At 35.8% G+C, this 21,795-nt stretch overlaps 1 protein-coding gene across 4 annotated transcripts in view; it reads left to right on the forward strand.

The window, feature by feature from the left end:
• Positions 1–21,795, forward strand: part of SMG1 (SMG1 nonsense mediated mRNA decay associated PI3K related kinase) — a 108,167-nt gene that overhangs the window by 24,816 nt on the left and 61,556 nt on the right. For all 4 annotated transcript variants that reach the window (XM_072598025.1, XM_072598023.1, XM_072598024.1 and 1 more), the window contains 7 exons: positions 5,445–5,570; positions 6,055–6,127; positions 6,762–6,859; positions 11,247–11,420; positions 13,359–13,583; positions 14,155–14,256; positions 14,936–15,205. In XM_072598025.1, coding sequence (XP_072454126.1) covers positions 5,445–5,570; positions 6,055–6,127; positions 6,762–6,859; positions 11,247–11,420; positions 13,359–13,583; positions 14,155–14,256; positions 14,936–15,205 — 1,068 coding nt within the window. The remainder of the gene's footprint in view (positions 1–5,444; positions 5,571–6,054; positions 6,128–6,761; positions 6,860–11,246; positions 11,421–13,358; positions 13,584–14,154; positions 14,257–14,935; positions 15,206–21,795) is intronic.

Below are 21,795 nucleotides of genomic sequence, written 5' to 3' on the forward strand. Positions count from 1 at the left end.
ATACTTGAATGGAAAATTGTACTTAACACATACTTGGAAGTAAAGATTAAAAAAATTAGAAGAGTGTTCACTAAATGTGTCACTTTTATACAGACATTTATATAGAATCTGTACTTTTATTTCTCTCTTGCTTTTTGTTTTTGAATTTGACTCCGATGGCATTGTTTAAGACCCTATTCTCATCTCATTTCCTTTCCTGTTCAATTTGTGGTTAGCCATTTCAATAACATTATCCACATTTGAACTACTTGCTGTTTCCTTGACTATTCATTCTTCGTGTTTTGCTAGTTCTTAACCTAAGCTTGGGTAACTTCTACCTTTCATCTCCTCTTATTCCTGAATAGCCAAATAAACACTTCAACTAGGCTTTAATTACTATATGGCAATTCTAATATTACTTTCTTATGCTTGTATCACATTCTCCACTATGACTCAAAGCTACTCATTTTCTTAAGCCCCCAGCTTCTTGAGAAGATTTTGAGGCCATCTGACCCAAAAGGCAAAATGACCTAACAGAGCTATTCATATTGGAATATGGTACCTTGGGAGGTAGTAGGTTCTCCCTTATTTTACGTCTTCAAGAAAAGATTGAAAGACATTGTGAGATTGTAAAGGGGTTCTTGTTCTGGCAAAGGTTGGACTAGGTAGTCTCTGAGCTTCCTTCCAACTCTTAAAGAAACTCATTCTGTTACTTTTCTCAGGTTTTTCTCTTAGAAGTCCATGTCTTCACTCAGACTGTGCTCTTCAGTCTAGAGAAACGTCGATTTTCTCTTTGTCAAAGATAACCTTTCTCTACCTATATGCTATCCCATGCGTTCCCAACTCCACTAGGACCTTACTTCTTCCAAATATCACATTTTTCAGAAACATCCATTCCATGTTTCACATACCTTCAGTCTTTTCTGTGCTGTCTCTTTTTCCTTCATGCTCTTTTGCTTTTTGTTAAAAGATGTCTCTGTTGTTACTGTCATCTTATGACATTCTCCTTCATTGCCAAACTTTTAGAAAGAGTAATCTATTCTTACTTCCTCATTTCCTTCCCACACCTCAGTCCCTTTCACTGGCTACTCTGTTGCAACACTGTGCTGCAGTAGTCTTCAAGGTACCTATAACTGTGAAATCAGAGAATCTCAAGAGTTGGAATGGACCTCAGATTGTCTAGTCCAACCTATGTATGAAAAAACATCTTCTCTACAGCATCCCTAGCTAGCATCATCTAACTAGCAAAACATAAGTCTTGAAGATCTTTCCACTTCCTCTGGATTACTTGATAATAATTCTCAGAATCATGGAGTCCAATACCTATGATTATCTAGTCTAACTGGTACTGGAAGAGGAATTTTTTGTAAACCATCTCCAAAAAGTGGTCACCTAACCCCTTGTTTGAAGACCCACCTGGGTAATCCATTTCACTTTTGGAAAGTCCTAATTGTTAGGAAGTTTTCTCTTAAATTTAAGGGCCACTAAGTGGTACAGTGGATAGAGCACCTGGCCTAGAGTCAGAAAGATTCATCATAGTGAGTTCAAAGCTGGCCTCAGACTCTTACTAGCTGTGTGACCCTGGGCAAATAACTTAACCCTCTTTGCCCCAGTTTCCTCATCTGGAAAAGGAAATGGCAAACCACTCCAGTATCTTTGTCAAGAAAACCCCAAATGGGATCACAAAGAGTTGGACATTACTGAAATGACTGAACAACAAATAATAACAAAACATCTTAAATTGAGCCAAGATGTATTCTTTCTACAAATCTTATGTGGACTACCAAATCCCTCACCTTTCAATATGCTCCAGGTTAAATACCTCCAGTTTGTTCACATATGGCTCATTCTCCAGGTTAAGTGAGTTTTTGGTTTCTCAGGTATTCTTTACAATTGGAATAGAAAGATAGGAAGCAGGATATCCGTAGTAACCCTAAATCAAGTTAACTAATAATTTATAGTTGGATTTTTTTTTTAAGTGCCAATACAATTTTATTTAATCCCAAGATTCCTGACTGAGGAGCTAGTCTAATGCTGTAATCATTAGTCTTATATATTTTTCAAGTTATGAGAAAAGTTGGGCTTCCCTGACTTTTTTTGCACTAAGTATGAACAGTTTACCTTTCATTTTTATACAACTGATAGTCGACATATTCATACATATGTGTGTATATAATTATACAACTTAAATTCAATATAAAGTTCAGTGCTTATTTACATTTAAGACAACAACATGAAAAAAATCACCCTCAAAACAGTGATAAATAACATAACCATTAGTAAATTGACAAGATTAAACCAAGAAATTTTTAGTATTTAATTTGGTATGAAAGTCATCAATTGAGTCTTTTATGTAGGCTAGTTAGAATTGAATGGAAAATTGTGGCTAGTCTTAAAATTTGTTCAACTTACATTATCAGTTCAGCCTTGTCCAAGTGAGAAGTACCAGTTTGGAAATGTGACAATAAATATTTTCTTTTTTTCTTTTAATTTATGGAATAAAACAAGCATTTCCATAACAGTACAATAAGAAAAGATAATTATATGTGAAATTGCAAATCCACCATGTGCAACTTGCTATTCCCTTCTAAACATACAACAAAGGGTTTTTTTCTCCCCTTCCCCCCACCTCCACCCTAGAGATGACTACCATTATGCACAGATGAGGTGGGTGAGTATAAAATTATTCTGTACATACATCTGTTTATCAGTTCTTTCTGTGTATTTCACAATACACAAATATTCAAAATGACTCATTCACTCAAAGTCGTTTTAATACAATGTTGCTGTCACCGTATGCAGTGTTCTTTTGGTTCTGCTCACTTTGTTCTTCACCATTTCATGTGTCTTTCCATGCCTTACTCATTTTTTATAGCACAGTAGTATTCTGACACAGCCATATACCACAATCTGTTCAGTCATTCACCAATTGATGGGTATCCCTGCAACTTTGAGTTCTTTGCCACCAAAAAGAGAGCTGCTGTAAACATCCCATTCACATTCATAGTTATAATTACTATTTGTGAATTTCCTTCAATCTAACTTTTACTCACTGTTTTCTTTCTTAGCCTCTCTTTTTACTCTATCCCTATTACCTTATCTTTTCTTCCCACTCCTTATCTCTCCCAGCCCTCCAAGAATCATTCTCCATACTCTCCCCTGCCCTCCGAATCCCAATCCACATACCCCTCCAAAAATCCCTCCCTGACCCTGTCCCTCAATTTTCTCACTCTCTACATGTTCAGACGGCTTCTACACCCCTTCAACCCAGATGAGAGTAATGTTCCAGCATCACCAGCCCTCTACCCCCACCTGTTTCCTCTGTATTAGTTTTTCCTTTCATACCCCATTTTTATAATATAATTGCTCTTTTACCTTTTTCCTACCCAATTTTGTTTTTTAGAATCACCCCATCATAAACAACTCAACCCCATCCTTTCTTTCAAACTACCTTAGTAATGATGTCAGTTTTAAGAATACAGATAACATTTTCATTTATATATTAAGTAAACAGTTCAACATTTTTAGTCTTTTGCATCTTAATATTAGGCATTTATCATCTTTTTCTCTCATCTTCTATAGCCATTCAGTTACCAAACCTGCTGAGTTCTGCATTGAGAATTTCTCTTCCATCCTTGATATTCAGCCACCCTAATAGAAGCTTTTATTTCATCATACCTGGACTCTTCTGTATGGTGTCTTGCTACCATTCTGTGGAGAGACTATAGTTTCTCTCCAGTCCACTTTTCATAAAACATGCAGAGAAATCTTAGTAATGTTACTCCTGTACTTAGTAACATTCATTGACTCCCAGTTGCTGACACTTGAGGGCATTAATCTGGATAGTATCCGGAAGAAGTCAGTCAGAATAGTGAAATATCTTGAAAGTATGCTAGTATTTAATCTAGTAGAGGGAAGACTGATAGGGGATATGATAAATGTCTTAAGTATTTGAGGAGATCTCAGGAGGAAGAAGGAATAGACTGGTTCTACATGGCCCCAGAGGACAGAGCCGGTGGCAGTGGTTGAAGATTGCAGAGAAGCAAATTTAGGCGTAATGTAATGAAAGGATTTCTGTCAGAGCTATCGGTTTTTGTAATGGCCTGCCTGGGGCATTAGTGACTTCCCTTTCACTGTATGTCTCATACAAATATTAGACAAATTACTGGTCAGATTTTTTTCCAGAGTTCAGGTACGGTTTAGGTTAGATGGTCTCCAACTCCAAGATTCTGTGATACTTTTGATCTTGGCATTCAAATCCCATGATGTAATGTGGTTCTTTTGCTAACTTTCTCATTCTTGTCTCCTTTTGGAGATCTTTGGGTGCTGTCAAGTCAAACTACTACTTTTCAGCTACTTGTAAAAAAACACTTGTCATTTTTCATCCCATCTTGTGTGTCTGAAGTTAATTTCTCTACCCTAGTTTAGTTTTCTTTTTTCTTTCAGGATCTAACTTGAGTGCCATCTTATCGACAGATCTACCCTTGGCATTCTCTCTTCTCCAGTTCTCCTCTTCCTCCCCTCCTTATAGAACTTGACCTGAACCTGCCCTTTGTGCTTGTCACACTCCCTTGTTTCTTAGTTGTATAATTAACTCTTCTCTCCTTCCTCCAGTTAGGTTGTAAGCTTCTTGAGAGGAGTGTCTATTTCATCTTTTTTTTTTTTAATTACTCACTTATATTTAAATACTTTGGTTGATTTACTCGGAATGAGAAATTCATCAGGGTGTATGAAAATTGAACATTACATCATTTAACCAGGGATGGTATGCCCTTTTTAAAGTAGTTGGGAAAATACCTAGAACAGTCAAGTGATATGAATCAATTAGAACAGTGAATGTATAATAGTTTTGTTTTACTCCTGTATATAAATATATTAAATGAGCTTGTTCCTGAATGACTTTTGGAAAAATAATTATACATTATTTTTAAGGGTAAGGTGACCTATTGCTAAATTCTTCTGAAATGAAGTGATGATTAATGGCAGTTTTTCAGTATTCTGAAAGTTCTTAAATACTCTCAGTCACTTTAAAGCAAAATATGACAAATATGAAAAAAACTAACGTGCTTTAAAACTTAAAGGAGACTGCTTATGTCCTTCAGATACGTTTGGCTGGGAAGTAGTCGTTGTGTAAAATGTCACTGAGTAAATATGTCTTATATATGATGTATTGTCAGATATGGGCTTTTCTTTATTTAGTGCATCTTCTTAAGCCTCAGTAGTCATAGTACTATATTAGGATATTACTGATGGATTCCAAAGATTATGTTGGATTTTTTTTCCTTCATTTTAATCCTTTAGGGGAAAGACATTTTCAGAATACAATTCATTTAAAAGGACCATCGTGGAATCTGATCTAAGTATAGTGACTAACTTTGTTGCACAGTTAACTAGTTTCTAATCTTTTTATTTCAATTATGTTGGGAATTTATACTTTGTTATTTTTTGTTATTTTTATTTTTAAGCTTGTAATGACCAGCCTACAGTCCATTCTAGAAAATGTGGATACACCAGAATTACTCTGCAAATGTGTGAAGTGCATACTTTTGGTGGCTCGATGTTACCCTCATATTTTCAGCACAAATTTTAGGGTGAGTTTGTGGGTTCCTCTCTTTTCAAAGATTGATGAGTGGTTCATAAAAGGCTGTCTGTGGACTGGTCTTTCAAAAAGATCACCTCATTGAAAGATAGTGTGACATAGAGGATATAGTTCTGGCTTAGAATCAGAAAGATCAGAATTAAAATACTGCCTCTGACATATGCTAATTATGTGATCTTGGTAAAATCATTTAACTTCTTGTAGCAGATCAATCAACATTGTAGGAGAGGATTTTTATATTAGGGAATTTCTTATGTGTAGGAAATTACAGGTCCAATTTGTCTGTCTCCCCAAATCATCTCACTGATAGCTTATCAAAAACAACAATTTCCCTTAATTCTTTTTAGTTTTTTATAATGGCAAGAAAGAGTAGGTGGAGTAGATGGTCTTTTACTTTTAAGTATACTGAAAATGAGAGAAAAATAGTAAATCCATGGAAACATTAGATTGATTAAAACCCTTTTCTCTCCCTCAAGGATACGGTTGATATATTAGTTGGATGGCACATAGATCATACTCAGAAACCTTCTCTGACTCAGCAGGTGTCAGGTAAGTATTGTAGTCTATAACTTTTAAGAGTTTTTTTAGCCTGTAAAGATTAAATATTATGGCTTAAGAAGAATACGTGCTCTATGGAAGTACTTGATTTTCTTGAATATAAATAATAGTATTCTGTTTACTTTGTAGAAATAATGAGATCATTATGGGGAATCAGTAACTTTTTCAAAGGAAAGTAACATCAGTGCTTGTGGGTTTTTTTTCTGTAATGGTCTCATTATCTGACTTAACTTGAATTTTGACACTCCTTTGAAATAGATGACAATTGGTAACTTAATAAATTTCAGAAGTGGAGGAAGATCCAAGTCATTTGTCATTAGTTGGTTGGTTACCAAGAACACTTCTATCAAGAAATTAGGATAGATTTAAGGAGAATAGGCAAGTGCTTTAAAAAAAAAAAAACATGAACCTTTCAAATTGATTACATTGGTGAATAAATATTATTTGAAGTTTGACTTCATATATACATTTCTGAGTATAATATATTTAAAATTATTTCTATGTTTTACTTCTTTGATCTAAAATGAAGTTAAATACTTTTGAAGGATGGTTCATTTAAAAACTAGGATCGGTTAAAATCAAGTAAAATATATTTTTAAAATGTATTGTTTTATACCTTCCCTAGGATGGTTACAGAGTCTGGAACCATTTTGGGTAGCTGATCTTGCATTTTCTACTACTCTTCTTGGTCAGTTTCTAGAGGATATGGAGGCTTATGCTGAGGTAAGCATGTGAATAGGAAATTTTTTTTTTTTTATGTCAGGAAAAATTTTAAAAATTTAAGAAATATAACTATATCCCATAAATTTTGTCATTTTTTTTTGATGATATTACTGATTGTTTCTATGATTTGGTGGGCCCCACTCATTTTTTTAGCTCAAGATTATTTAGTTTCCGAAATGCCAGTGTGATACAGCAGCTTCTGTGGATAAACGCATGTATTTCCAGGGTAAATTTGGAAAGTATAAACTCTTTTCCTCAAAGACAAAACCAGGAAAGCTAAATCCATTACAGTAACAAAGAAATCTATACACGTTATCATTGCAGGGAGCACCACCGTCCCCAAACATTCACTCCATCAGGCCTGCCCACAAACAAGCTCCCTTAGGTAAAATCATTCCCTCTCTCCCTCGTGCTAGCTGCTCTGCTCACTCTCTCTCCCTTTCTCCCTCTCTGTATCTCTCCCCCTCCCTCCCCTCTTCCCCTCTCTCTCTGTCTCTCTGGACTCCTGCTCCACCCATTTGACAAACTCCTTCCATCATTGGCTCCAAGTAACTTAGGTTGTGGGCTGGGCTAAAGCGTAGAGCCCAGCACATGGGCCTATTAAGGGATGAGGAAGATCTTCAAATTCCCTTACCATTACAATTTTCAATTAATTTTAAGTCTATCTTAACATGGCTCTTTATTATATGTCATTTTTATTGAATCATAATCTGAAATGGATGCATTTAATATTTGTGCCATTTTGCATTTGATTGTAAGGTTTTTATGCCCTAACAGTGTTCATTTTTTGTGTAGGTGCATGTACTGCTAGGGGAAAAGTTACATTGCTTTCTCTCCCCATTCAGTTTTCTCCAGAAGTTTATTGTATAGTTCTGGAATTTGGCTACAATATTCCTTGGAGTTTTCATTTTGGCATCCCTTTTAGGAGGTAATCAGTGAATTCTTTCAGAGACTTACCCTCTGGTTCTAGGATATCAGGACAGTTTTCCATGATAATTTCTTGAAAGATGCTGTCCAGACTTTGTTTTTGATCACTTTGTCCAGTAATTATTATTTTTCCTGCATCTATTTTACAGGTCACATGTTTTGCCAGTCAGACATTTTACATTTTCTTCTTTTTTTAAATTCTTTCAATTTTGCTTGACAGATTTTTGATATCTCATAGAATCTTTAGCTTCCACTTGCCCAATTCTAGTTTTTAAGGAATTATTTTCTTCAATTAGTTTTTGTACTTTCTTTGCCATTTGGCCAATTCTGCTTTTTAAGGATTTGCTTTCTTCAATGAATTTTTTCCCCCACATTTGGCTAATTCTATTTTTTAAGGAGCTATGTACCTCAACGAATTTTTGTGCTTTATTTTCCTAGCTGTTGACTCTTTTTTCATAATTCTCCTGCATAACTCTCATTTCTTTTCCCAACTTTTCTTCTCTCTTACTTGATTTTTAATATCCTTTTTGAGCTTTTCTAAGAGGACATTTTGGGCTTTAGGCCAGTTCAGTATTCCCCTTTGAGGCTTCACCTGTAGAAATTTTGATATTGTCCTCTTCTGAGTTTGTTTTTTGAATTTCCCTGTTGCCATAGTAGTTTTACATGGTGAGGGCTCTTTTTAGTTTTTTGCTCATTTTTTGAAGTTGAGCTCTGCACAGGGGGTACTGTCTCAAGTTTCTTGTACTGGAGGCCAGGGGCCTGGTAACTGGCTTTCCATGCAGGGCCTCAGGTGCTGGCAGCTTGCCCACTGTGCTGGGGTGGCCCAGCCTAGTTGTACCAGGATTCTGTGTCTGGCAATTTGACTAATGTGCTGGGGCTAGAGGCCTCATAGTTGGCCTGCTGAACCCAAACATTGGGACCTAGATTGCTGATTTGTGCTATGGTTAAGAAGCTCCTGCTGGCTTGCTCAGAAACCTCAGAGTCTGCCCTGGGCTGTGCTCTCTTTTTACCCAAGTTAGAAAGGCTTCTCCTCAAATGCTTCTACGTTGTCTTAAGCTGGAAACTTGTTTCCCTCTGTCTTTTTGTGGGTTCTGTCATTCCAGAATCCATTTTGAGGCTTGATTTGTTGTTTCCAAGGGAAATTGGAGAGAACTCAGACAACTTCTTGGCATGGCTTTACCTCTCTCTCAATTGCCAAATCTTAATGGTCATTTTTCTTCTCCCTCCCACCTGCTGCATTTGACCCTGCTGAATACTCTCTTCCTCCTGAATGCTCTCTCCTCTCTGAGTTTTATGACACCTCTGTTCTGGCACCTTTCAGTATGACCACTCCTCAGTCTCCTTTGCTGGCTCATCATCCATATCATATCCCCTAACTGTGGGTGTACGCCAGTGTTGAGTCCTAGGCTCTCTTTTCTTTTCTCCTCCCCCTACATTCTTTCCTTTGGTAAACTCATCAGCTCCCTTGAATTTATCTGTCACTTCTATGCAGATGACTCATAGATCTATGCATCTAGCCCCATATCACCAGTTGCTTATCAGTCATTTCAAACTGGGTGTTATAGAAACACATCAAACTCAGTATGTCCAAAACTGAACTCATTGTTGTTCCCCAGATTCCTCTCCCATCCCACCCTCCCCTCTTCCAAATTTTCCCATTTCTGTTGAAGTCACCACCATACTTCCCATCTCCCAGGCTGGTAACCTTGGCACTATCCCTGATTCTTCCTTCTCCCCTACCTTTCACATCCAATCTTGCTTTTTCTACCTCCACAGCATCTCTTCCACCAATCCCTCTCTCTCTACTCAAACAGCCATTTTAGTTCAGGCTCTCATCAAATCTCACCTAGATTATCACAACAGCTTCCTAGTAGTTCTCCCTGCCTCATGTCTTTCCCCACAAATGCCAATGTGATTTTCCTGAAGTAAAGATCTAATCATGTGTCTCTCCTACTCAATCAACTCCAATGACTTCCTACTGCTCCAAGTGTAAATTAAATTCCTCTACTTGGTTTTTAAAGTACTGAAAAACCTGGACCCAAATTATCTATATAATCTCATTATACATAGATTCCCTCTACCACATTCTGTGATACAGCCATATTGGCTCCCTCAGTTCATTACATAACATACCATCTTCATGATACCAGTCTCCATGACTTTAGACTGGTGACCTCCCCTGTCTGGAATGACCTGCCTTGTGAAGACCTTCTCTTTAACACACAAACATCATTTAACATTAACTTTAACGTCAAGTTTCATTTGCCTCTGAAACTTGTCTTCATCCTTCATTTCCTCCCACAATTACTAGTACCCTTCTTTCTTGACTACCTAGTGTTTAACCACTTTGTTTATACTTACATTTATTTATGCTATACACATCCATATTTATATTTGTCTTCCTCTTTAGAATGTAAGTTTTTTTTGAGTAGGGATTGTTAAATTTTTTATTCTTGTATCCTCAGTATCTAGCATATTGCCTAGTTTATAGCAGGGACTTAAGTACCTACAGCATAATTTAGTCTTTACCTTGGATGTCAAGATTTTTCATAAAATTACCATAATCAGTTTTTTTCATCCCATTTCCCACTATTCCTCTAACGTAACTCTCAGCTCACAGTAGATTGGCTTGTTTGCAGTTCTATTAAAAACATGCACATTTGCACCTCATAGCTTTTCCTCAAGACATTTGTCACATCTGAGTGTAGGCTTCTCAACATTTTTACCTAGGATTAAAGCCTTAAGTTTTCTTTTAAGACTTACTTCTATGTTGCCTTTCCAGGTTAGTCTAGTGAAAAATTTTCTGCTTCAAATTTATGGTATCTATTATCCATATCACTTATCTCAATACAAAGCAGTATAGAATTCTTGTGTTATTTTGTAACTTAATTTTAATGTATTGCCTAATTTTTGAGTGTTCTTTCTACCCCACTTTGTAGATTCCTTAAGGACAGGGATTTATTTACCAAAATGGTGTATAGGAAGTAACAGCAAAAGTACTTGTTAAGTAAGTAAATCAGAAACCTTTTGAATTCTAAGAGACCTAGTACATAGGTCTACATATGTAGTACATATATATACACACTATATACCACATACATAGTAGCTAGTCATGTCTTAATATTTTGTAAATGAGAAAACTGGCGCATGGAGAATTGAAGTTTCTTGGCCAAAGTTGCCAGTTGAGTAAGTGGTAGAACTTAGATTCAGAGAAGGATTCCTTTCCTATCACTCCAGGTACAGTGATCTTTCTGCCTCGCTGCTAGAGTAGAAATTATTTCCTTTATCAACTGGATTTAATTAACATTAACGTGAAAGAAGAGATCCATTTCTCTATTTTGTTGTTGTTGTCTGTCCCAAATGTTTACTTTTGAAACTAGAATTTTTTTAATCTTTTTTTTCTTAGTGAGACCTATTTATTTACATATTTTTATAAATGAATGTTCTATATCCTGTCTAGGACCTCAGCCATGTAGCCTCTGGAGAGTCAGTAGATGAAGATATTCCTCCTCCATCAGTATCATTACCAAAATTAGCAGCACTTCTTCGGGTATTCAGCACTGTGGTAAGAAGTATTGGGGAACGCTTCAGCCCAATCAGAGGTCCTCCAATTACTGAAGCATATGTAACAGATGTAAGTTTTTATAAAGTGCCTTTTATATATCATTAAGAAAAAAAGAGAACTTCTCGGTTCTTTAAGCCCTAGTAACTTTTAATTTTAGCTGTTCTAACAAACTTGATTATCTGTTTTCTTAGTTTTGTAGTAAAATTACTAGAAGAAGCAAATTAGGAAGGAGGAAAGGATTACTTCAAGAGGTAGACATGCTGACAACAAAGAGATATAAAGCTACAAAAAGTTAGAGGAACCTATTAAGTATAGCAAGTTAGAGCCCATTTTTATAGAGACAAAACAGCTCTCACATCTCAACAACCATTGAGAGTATCACTATATTACAGCATAGTATAACATGTTTATAATAATAAAGTTAAGATTATATTCTGTTTAGAAAGGCAGGGAAATATGTAACATTTTAGAATGATTTGTATTTATTATAAATGGATTCATGTTATTTCTGGGTAAAAAGATAGAAATCTTCAGGACAAAAATAGCTATTTAATGGTGTATTCTATGATGCTAGATAAATCAGATCTTTCTCTATAGATGATCCTTATTTAATGACAAGAGTGGGTTAGGTAGTGTTCTTATTCAGACAGATGAGATAAGCACATTGAACCAAACCTCTATATTTCATATTCTTGTATCATTGTTCCAGTCTTTGTTATAGCTGTGGTTATTCTTTAGAAGTTCCAAGAAGTGGTGGCATGCACAGCAGCCACACTACCATAAAACCATCTCAGTTGATGAACTAAATCAAACTGAGAGTATTGGACAGACCTCAAACCAGTCTGTGAGTTAAGAGATGTCTACCCGAAGCATATGAAGCTTTCCTCTGGTGGAGTGGGTAGATAAAACCAGTTTGTTCCAACATCCGTGAAGGTGAAGCAGGCACTATAGAGCACTTAGAGCTTGGTTAGACGTTGAAAACACTAAAGGTCATCCAGTGTATCCTGGGCCATTGCTGTCATCTTGATTTTTGTCTTGCCACTGGACTTCAGTGACTCTGGAGAAGAAAGGCTGACAACTTTGTACAGCTCTGCCGCATTTTAATCCAATTCACAAACAAGTTACCCCATGATGTCATTGATACTACTTAAAAAGAAAAGATGAACATCAACAAAAGCCAATATGTAGGCAGTTAAACAGCTCACTAAAACATAAAATAAATCGGTCTTACTAATAACTTTCCAGTTATGTAACTTATAACAGATTTTAATTTAGACTTTTCATCCTTTTATTCCTGTTTAGGCTTTTTAATTGCTTTCTTATGATGACCAATGGTTATTAAAAAGTTTTGTTACAGATTATTATATTCTAACTTTAGTCTACTTTCTTTTCCCTGATTTGTATTCATTGGAAATTTAGTATACAAGTAATAATAATCCTTCTTGAAAAGTTATTTAAAATGTTGGAAAATATATTCATCCTGGCACCTATTAACTTAGTATTGGTCAGTCTTTTCTTAACTTCTGAAAGGTGACAGTCCACAGTTTAAAAGAGAAATTAGTAAGAGCAATAATGTTACTTTACTATTCATCATATTTAGACAGTTTGTCATTCTTTTCTTAAAATCTCTTTTTTATTAACTTTATTTACAACAACAAGTATGTATTAAAATAAAATCCAGTTCTTGTTAAGTTAAATCTCTAGAGTTTCCTGGCTTAAGACCATTTTAGTGTGTTAGTGTATTGAACATTCTTGTTGTTTCATTAATGTAAAATACTCTTATGTTTTCATTTGTAAATAAATTCTGACAAGGACAGTGAAAAGAACACTGACAAGTCACTTGGTAGGTTACTCCCTGGACCTCAGTTTCCTGACTGTAAGATGTTTGGGTTGGAGGTCCTTTCTTCGTCTGGTTCTTTGATCCTATCATCCTAACAAAGGTGATTATTTTTTAATAATAAAATATAATACCTTTTTTAAAAACTAATTACTTTTCCCCATTTGCAGGTACTGTACAGAGTAATGAGATGTGTTACAGCAGCGAACCAAGTATTTTTTTCTGAGGCAGTTTTGACAGCTGCCAATGAGTGTGTTGGTGTTTTACTTGGTAGCTTAGACCCTAGCATGACTATACATTGTGACATGGTCATCACATATGGATTGGATCAGTTGGAGAACTGTCAGACTTGTGGTACAGATTATATCATCTCAGTCTTGAATTTGCTCACATTGGTAAGTACTACATTCTAGGTTTTTGTTGCCTTTTAATTTATTGATTTGTGATTTATTCAGGTCTTTGAATTTAAAAGGCAGGTTGGAAACTCTCAGGGGGTATTATTTTAAAATTTACTTTTAGACTTTTTTATATTAAGGGAATTTTTCATGTATTTTTATAGTATAATGTGCTTTTCCCAGTTCAGTATTTTCTTTCATTTTATTGCTAGAAGTTCTCAAATATTTTTAAGTTATTTACAGTATCAAAACTTTCCTTACAAAAATCAATCTCCCAAGTGTTTCTAGGCATCGTACAAGACCATAGAAGTACTTTGTCATTTTGAGGACTCCCCATTATGTTTTGCTTCTTTTCCACTTTCACTTTTGTGTAACATTTTAAAAACAGGTTAGTTTAATTTTCTTCTCTGAACAGATGGCTTTTATATTAGCTTTATAGAATTCAGTAGGTTAATCTTATTTAAGGTTATTATTTTAAATTAAAATGGCCTGCAAAGTTTTAAAATTAGTTCATGGGATTTAGGATTTAAAAAATATAGATGAAACAAATATTGTTATCTTATGCTTTTAGATTGTTGAACAGATAAATACAAAATTACCATCATCATTTGTAGAAAAACTGTTTATACCAGCATCTAAACTACTACTTCTGCGTTACCATAAAGAAAAAGAGGTGAGTGATAAGTACATACAAAACTGATTTGTGAGGAAAGGGGGATCTATAAACATTTTTACCTTACATCATAGAGGACATAAATACCTGCTCAATGATCTAATTAATAGTTGTTCTCTGAATTTTAGGACTGAATGAATTTTTTGAATAAATAGACTATTATAGAACCAGACTGGTATAGGTTGAAGGAGATTAGATTTTCATGTGGCAGCAATATTTTTAAAATTTAATTTAAAATTTTAAATGCCCACCATTTCATCGTCATAAAGATTTAAGCCAGTTGTTAAAAACTTTTGGTTGGGCTCTAAACATACATTTGACATCTATGGTTTTATAGTTGTAAAATGAAATTTGTGAATAGGACTTGTTTTTGTAAGGAATCAATTTTCAGTTTCTTAACTTCTTGATATACCTAAATTATAAATCAAAAAAACCCTACAAAAACTAAACACAGGGAATGCTCCTTCCAAGCATTTTTCTTTAGAAGTTTACTTTACTTACAGTGCTTTTAGAAAATTTATTATAGTTTCTTCAAATTAATTACTTAATACCTTACATTTGTGTGATCCTTGACAGCTTTCAAAGCATATGCTGAACATTTGGAGCTTGGAAATATGTCAGAAATGAGCTGAAATAGAAAAAATTACCTCTTTTTGAGATGTTTTCTTAAATTTTCAAGGTTGTTGCTGTAGCTCATGCCGTATATCAAGCTGTACTCAGCCTGAAGAATATTCCTGTTTTGGAGACTGCCTACAGGTTAATTTTGGGAGAAATGACCTGTGCACTGAACAATCTCCTGCATAATCTACAACTTCCTGAAGCCTGTTCTGAAATCCAACATGATGCTTTTAAGAACCACGTATTCAATGTAGACAATGCAAAATTTGTAGTTATATTTGACCTCAGTGCATTAACCACAATTGGAAATGCCAAAAACTCACTGATTGGGGTAAGTCTTTTTTAGTACTTTTTTTGGTCCATCCTTCCTACTTATTTCTAAAATATCAGCTATGTGTGGCTAGAGTCACGTCATTGTGATTTCAAAATTACTATTCTGAGAAAGTCTAAATGTTCCTTTCAAGGAGTCAGATTGGCATAAATATACTTTCTAATTGTTGCTGAGTAGTACATCTATCTCACTTTTATTAGAAATATGTTTTTAATGACAGTTAAATGAGTGTACACAAAATAAGGCAACTTAACAGTTGCCATTATTATGGATATTATAGGGATATTCAAGTTATTCTTTTAAAAAAATACCTGGGGCAGCTAGGTGACTCATTGGATAGCACACTGGGCCTAAAGTCAAGAAGACCTGAGTTCAAATCCAGCCTCAAACACTAACTAACTGTGTGACCCTGGGCAAGTCACTTAACCTCTGTATGCTCGAGGCATACACTGGGGAAGGAAAGGCAAACCACTCTAATATCCTTGCCAAGAAAATCCCATGGACAATATTGGCCTGTGATGTTCCATGGGGTCACGAAGAATCAGACACAAATGAACTGCAACAACTTTGGGAGGAAGCTAGATAGTGCAATGGACAGAGTGCCAGGCCTGAAGTTAGGAAGACTCATCTTCCCAACTTCAGATTTGGCCACAGACACTTACTAGCTGTGTGACCCTGGGCAAATGACTTAAGCCTATCTGTTTCGGTTTCCTCATCTGTAAAATGAACTGGAAAAGGAAATGGCAAAGTACCCCAAGATCTCTTCCAAGAAAACCATGGTCTTGGAGTGTCAGACATGACTGAAGCAGCTGAACAACAAAACAATAGAAAATGTCTTTTCAGTTTTTCTACTTATCTCAGATTTATCATCGTTGAATATCTAAATATGTTTTTAATTTTTTTTTATTTTTTAAACTTTGAAAAGTAAGTATGAAGTCTTTTTTTTTTTTAACAGTTTCATTTTCTTCCCTCAATAGTCAGGTATTTATTCATTCACTGGTAGGAAAAATTGTATCCTTTTAGGAAAATTTAAGTTTATTAATAGATGTTAGTAGTTTATGGTAGACTTTTTGCCTGTACTTAGAATGAACATTTACCAAGTGAGATGTCAATTTCTTGTTGCCTTTGCATTCATGATGAAACTAATTCTATCCCTTCCTTTATTTACATCTTTAGGAATTCTTGTAAGTCTTCCCTATATTTAGTTCCTTATGTCTGCTAATTCAATATGTGGTGAGAATAATTATAATACAGCCATATGCTTTCAGTAGTGTGTAAATTTGTTAGTCACTGGTCAAAAATCTCAAGATTTAGAGTACCAGTATTTAAATGGATGTTTATGAAAATAGTTTCTATACCAACTTCAGTTGCAGAAAATCAAAAGACAAAAAAAAGGCTTTTCTTCTAATATCTTAGTAAGAGCCTTTAATTAAAGTCAATAACTTTAGTACACTTGTGAGCTAACCTGCATGGTATAATGGAAGAAGAAATGAATTTGGAATTTGAAGATCTGGGTTCTAAACCTAACTTGCCATTTAATACTTAACAAATTAGAAACTCCTTGAAGGCTTAGATTTGTCTTTTGCCCTTTTTGTATCCCCAGTACTAACAAAGTACCTGGCACATAGTAATCACTTAATATATGTTTATGAATTATTGATTGAATACTTTTGTGACCCCGGATGTGTTATTTTAGAGGCAGTTACGTAGTGTACTGGATAGATTGCTGTGCCTGGAGTCAGGAAGACCTAATTTCAAATATAGCCTCAAATACTAGCTGCATAAATGTGGGCAATTCACTTAAGTTTCCTCAGCTAAAAATGAGCATAATTATAGCATTTACCTCCCAGGTTTGTTGTGAGAATCAAGTGAGATAACATTTATAAAATCCTTTAAGTGTTTAAGTTTTATTTAAGTAAATTGTACCTGAGACATAGTAGGCACTCTATAAATGCTTATTCCCTTCTCTTTAAGAGAAGGTAAATATGGTACAGGATAAGGAAAAAAAAGACCAAGAGCTTTCTTTTTTAGGCTAACTCAGAAACCTAATGTCTCTATATTGTAAATACTTTATTCATGGAAGTTATTCTGAGGTACACTAAGGAGAACACTGAACACCATCCCAAAATATGAAAATTGCTTATATTAATGATAAAAAACATGGTTAGTACATAGGATTTGTTTCTGAATGGTTTATATGCACTCAGACCATAAATTTGTTGATTTTTGACCCTTGTGCTAACACCAGATTAGAAGAAATAAAGATGAGATTATACAATGCAACATTACAATAGGTCCCACCCTGCCTATTTAAACAAATTATTAATCTTGAAAAATGGAAAAAGAAACAAACATTGAACTGGACTATCATGATTTCCTATGGAAGTTTTGCCAATATAAAGCTGCTACTACGATGAGAATGCAAAAGGACCAAGCAGTTGCCTCCCATCTATCACCATTTCTAAGCCAAACTATCTTCATTGATCACCAAAATACCGTTATATCGGACCCTAATGTTTCAGTCTCTAATCCTTACATATGAGAATGTAAAAATGGGAATAAAATGAAGTTAGCAGTTACAGACCAAGGATACATGGGAAAAATCTGAACCTTACAAGTAACACAATTTTGAGTGCGTTGAGGAGTTAATTCTCAAAATAACTCAAAATAGTAAAGATACTTCACAGTTGCAAAGAATCCTAGTCATTATTAGTACTGTAAAAGGCTTAAGAGAATATTACTGACCCAAATATCAGTAATATTTGTTTTTATAAAAGTCTGTGCTAATAATCTATATGCACGTCAAGAGTAGTGCAGGTATGAGAAGATAACAGGCAAGCTTTAATAAATAAATCTTTTTAAAGCATAAGATGTGATCACAGTTTTGGAAGGTGCAAAGAATACAAAGTTCTGCTGTTTTATTGCTTATACAGAAACTTTTGATTCAATAGAGTACTTCTCAAACAAAATATTCAAGAGTCCTCAGGTAATATCAAGGAAGTTGAAAATCAGGAAAATCTGTGTGCCAACTGCCATGGAAGATGTTAGTGCAGTGGCCAAAAAGAAGAGGTAATCCTTATAACTTGATGGTGAAGGGCATCAGATATTCCTGTTTGAGGATGTGCTAATTGTGATCACTATCATTAAGGTATATGCCTACTCTTTTATTAGATCCAGCAGACTACGTAGTAGATACCTTGCTAATGAAAAATGTCAGTTGTCCTTTTGGATGAACATCCATTGAATTAGTCCATCAGTACATGTATTTTGGATAGAAACAGTTACTGGACAATGAACTTTATGCTTTAAAAATTTAAAAATCATTCTTAGCTTTTTCAGTACTTTAAAAACCAAGTAGAGGAATTTAATTTACACTTGGAGCAGTAGGAAGTCATTGGAGTTGATTGAGTAGGAGAGACACATGATTAGATCTTTACTTCAGGAAAATCACATTGGCATTTGTGGGGAAAGACATGAGGCAGGGAGAACTACTAGGAAGCTGTTGTGATAATCTAGGTGAGATTTGATGAGAGCCTGAACTAAAATGGCTGTTTGAGTAGAGAGAGAGGGATTGGTGGAAGAGATGCTGTGGAGGTAGAAAAAGCAAGATTGGATGTGAAAGGTAGGGGAGAAGGAAGAATCAGGGATAGTGCCAAGGTTACCAGCCTGGGAGATGGGAAGTATGGTGGTGACTTCAACAGAAATGGGAAAATTTGGAAGAGGGGAGGGTGGGATGGGAGAGGAATCTGGGGAACAACAATGAGTTCAGTTTTGGACATACTGAGTTTGATGTGTTTCTATAACACCCAGTTTGAAATGACTGATAAGCAACTGGTGATATGGGGCTAGATGCATAGATCTATGAGTCATCTGCATAGAAGTGACAGATAAATTCAAGGGAGCTGATGAGTTTACCAAAGGAAAGAATGTAGGGGGAGGAGAAAAGAAAAGAGAGCCTAGGACTCAACACTGGCGTACACCCACAGTTAGGGGATATGATATGGATGATGAGCCAGCAAAGGAGACTGAGGAGTGGTCATACTGAAAGGTGCCAGAACAGAGGTGTCATAAAACCCAGAGAGGAGAGAGCATTCAGGAGGAAGAGAGTATTCAGCAGGGTCAAATGCAGCAGGTGGGAGGGAGAAGAAAAATGACCATTAAGATTTGGCAATTGAGAGATCACTGGGAACTCTAGAGAGTAATTTTTTTGTGTGTGATGATGTTGAAAGTCAAATTACACAGGACTTCCAAATTAGTGAGAGGAAAGGATATGGAGGCAGTGAGTATAACAATTTTTTCAAGAAGTTGGGCTTGGAAAGGGAAGAGTTATCTAGAACTTTAGCTTGAGGGGATGGTAGAGTCTAGCAAAGGTTTTTTAAACATGAGGGGGGCTTGAACATATGTGAAAGCAATAGGGTAGGAAAAGAATAGATCAAATATTTTGGGGGGCAAGGAGGAACATTGAGGGTACAGTCTTTTAGAGATGAGGCATGAAGGGATGCAAGTGTAGATAAACGGGTTGTCCTTAGCAAGGGAAAGGACCAAGACTTAGGAAAAAGGAACAAGTTTACTATCAAGGAGTTTTGTTTTGAAGAGAATGGAGGAAGAGTGAACTCAATTTGGATGGCCTCAGTTTTCTCATAAAGAACCAAGGGAGCTCCTCAACTTGGTAATAATGAAAGGTGTAGGAGGTTTGGAGAGAAAAGAGAAGTTTTAGAGTAGCTTAACTTTGTGAAATGAGATATGATCTCAGAAAGGAATCAGCGGACTTTTGCTGCATTGAGAACCCAGTGGAGATTTGATAACATGAATTGGTAACTCAGGTTGTGAGGCTTCCTCATTTGTGCTCATCAACATGTAAGGAGGAGCAGATGAGAAGAGTAATCCAGGGTTGACCTTTTTAAAGAGAAGAATGAAATAGAGCAAGGCATGAGGATTAAAAAGCACAAAACAGTGTAGATTGAAATGACTTAACCATTGGCTTGAGATGGAAGAGGGACAAAAGGGAAACTTCTAAAAGTACTGATGTTTGGAGGCAGAGTTTAGAAGAAGTGGAATGACAGGAAGCTATGGTCAGATAAAGGCAGAGTTTCTAATTAAGGAAGTGGAACACTTGTGGGTAATGATGAGATCTAGTGTGTGGCCAGGTGGAATAAAGCAGTGGGTCCTGAGGTTAAAAAAGACTAAGGGATGGGGAACTTAAGGAGTTTGAGGAAGCATCTTTATGGATATTAAAGTACCCTAGTATGAGGTAAGAGTTTGAGAGGAGAAGACAATGATGAGCCAGTTACTGTATTCCTTGAGAGAAGAGGAAGATTAGCTTGGGGTTTGGTGTACTGCAGCCAACATAATTTGTATTGGGTAGAAAATTTTGATTGAGTGGGATTAGTGATAATGAGGGAGTTTGGAAGTGATAGTTTTCCAGCTCCCCCTCCAGGACAGTTGATTGTGAGAGAAGGTCCAGTCAGTGCTGAAAAGAATAGGCAAGGATGCAGTGTGTTTAGAAGGGGAGTTCAGTACCGGTGGAGAGCTAAGAGAAGGAATACATCTCATTTGAAGAAGAGTTTGTATACTGTGGAATGAGAGTTTTACATGGGCACTAGTGGAGGGAGTGCCCTGGGAAAGAGCATGAGTGGGCCTGATAGTGAGGTATCTTGGGATATTTTTCTTCCAAATGACTGGTTATTGATTAGTATAGGAATAGGGAGAGAAATAAGAAATCTCAGATAACAGTGGGTGGCAAAGAGCACTAGTTGGTCAGCCAGTCCTGGATCTGGGCTCAGCAGTCTATATGTAGCTTCTCTTTAGTGGCAGAGAGGATGAAGTCAAAGTTCAAGACATATTTCTTCGATTTCTTTGTAAAGTTTTAATTTTACCCCTAAATAATATATTATTAAAAAGTACAGTTGCAAGGTTTAAATCCTTGTGGGTTTTATGTTTCTTATACCTTTTGTTCTTTGCGCACACATCTTCCCTTGGTTTTGAAAACCTTAGCAGTACCTTGGTTAGTTACGAAGAGTTTATACTTGAGAAAAGAAGTAGCAGTGATTTGGACTGGGACTTGAGTGCATGTCCTTGACTGCTTCCTGTTATATTCATAAACAAGTTATCTTGTTTACTCCTTTACCACCACCCCTTACCTGATAGGATCATAGATGTAGGCCTGGAAAGGGATCACCTTAAGGTACCCCTCATTTTAGAGAAGAAAAAACTGAGGCCCAGGTAAGTTAAATAACTAGCCAAAGGTCACACAGATAATAAGCATCAGAACTAGAATTTGAACCTGCGTCCTCTGACTTCTAAGCTAATGTTCTTTCCACCATACTACACTGAATCTTTTTTCTGTTTCACAGCAGTGCTGTCTTAGGTTGGACTAGTGATGTCAAATTCGCATAGAAATGTTGGCCACTAATCTTTACGTTAAGATATATCCCTGTGTGCCTTTTATCGACTTTAGTTTAAAATATAATGCTGTTTTATTGTATTTTTATTTTAATATTTCCCAGTGACTTTTAATCTTGTTCCAGTGGCACTGCAAGCTACAAGTTTGTCACCTCCTACTTAGAGACTACATTCTTTATCTTCCCTCA

The sequence above is a fragment of the Notamacropus eugenii genome, chromosome 3 (genome assembly GCF_028372415.1).
Source record: "Notamacropus eugenii isolate mMacEug1 chromosome 3, mMacEug1.pri_v2, whole genome shotgun sequence".
Classification (NCBI taxonomy): Eukaryota; Metazoa; Chordata; class Mammalia; order Diprotodontia; family Macropodidae; genus Notamacropus; species Notamacropus eugenii.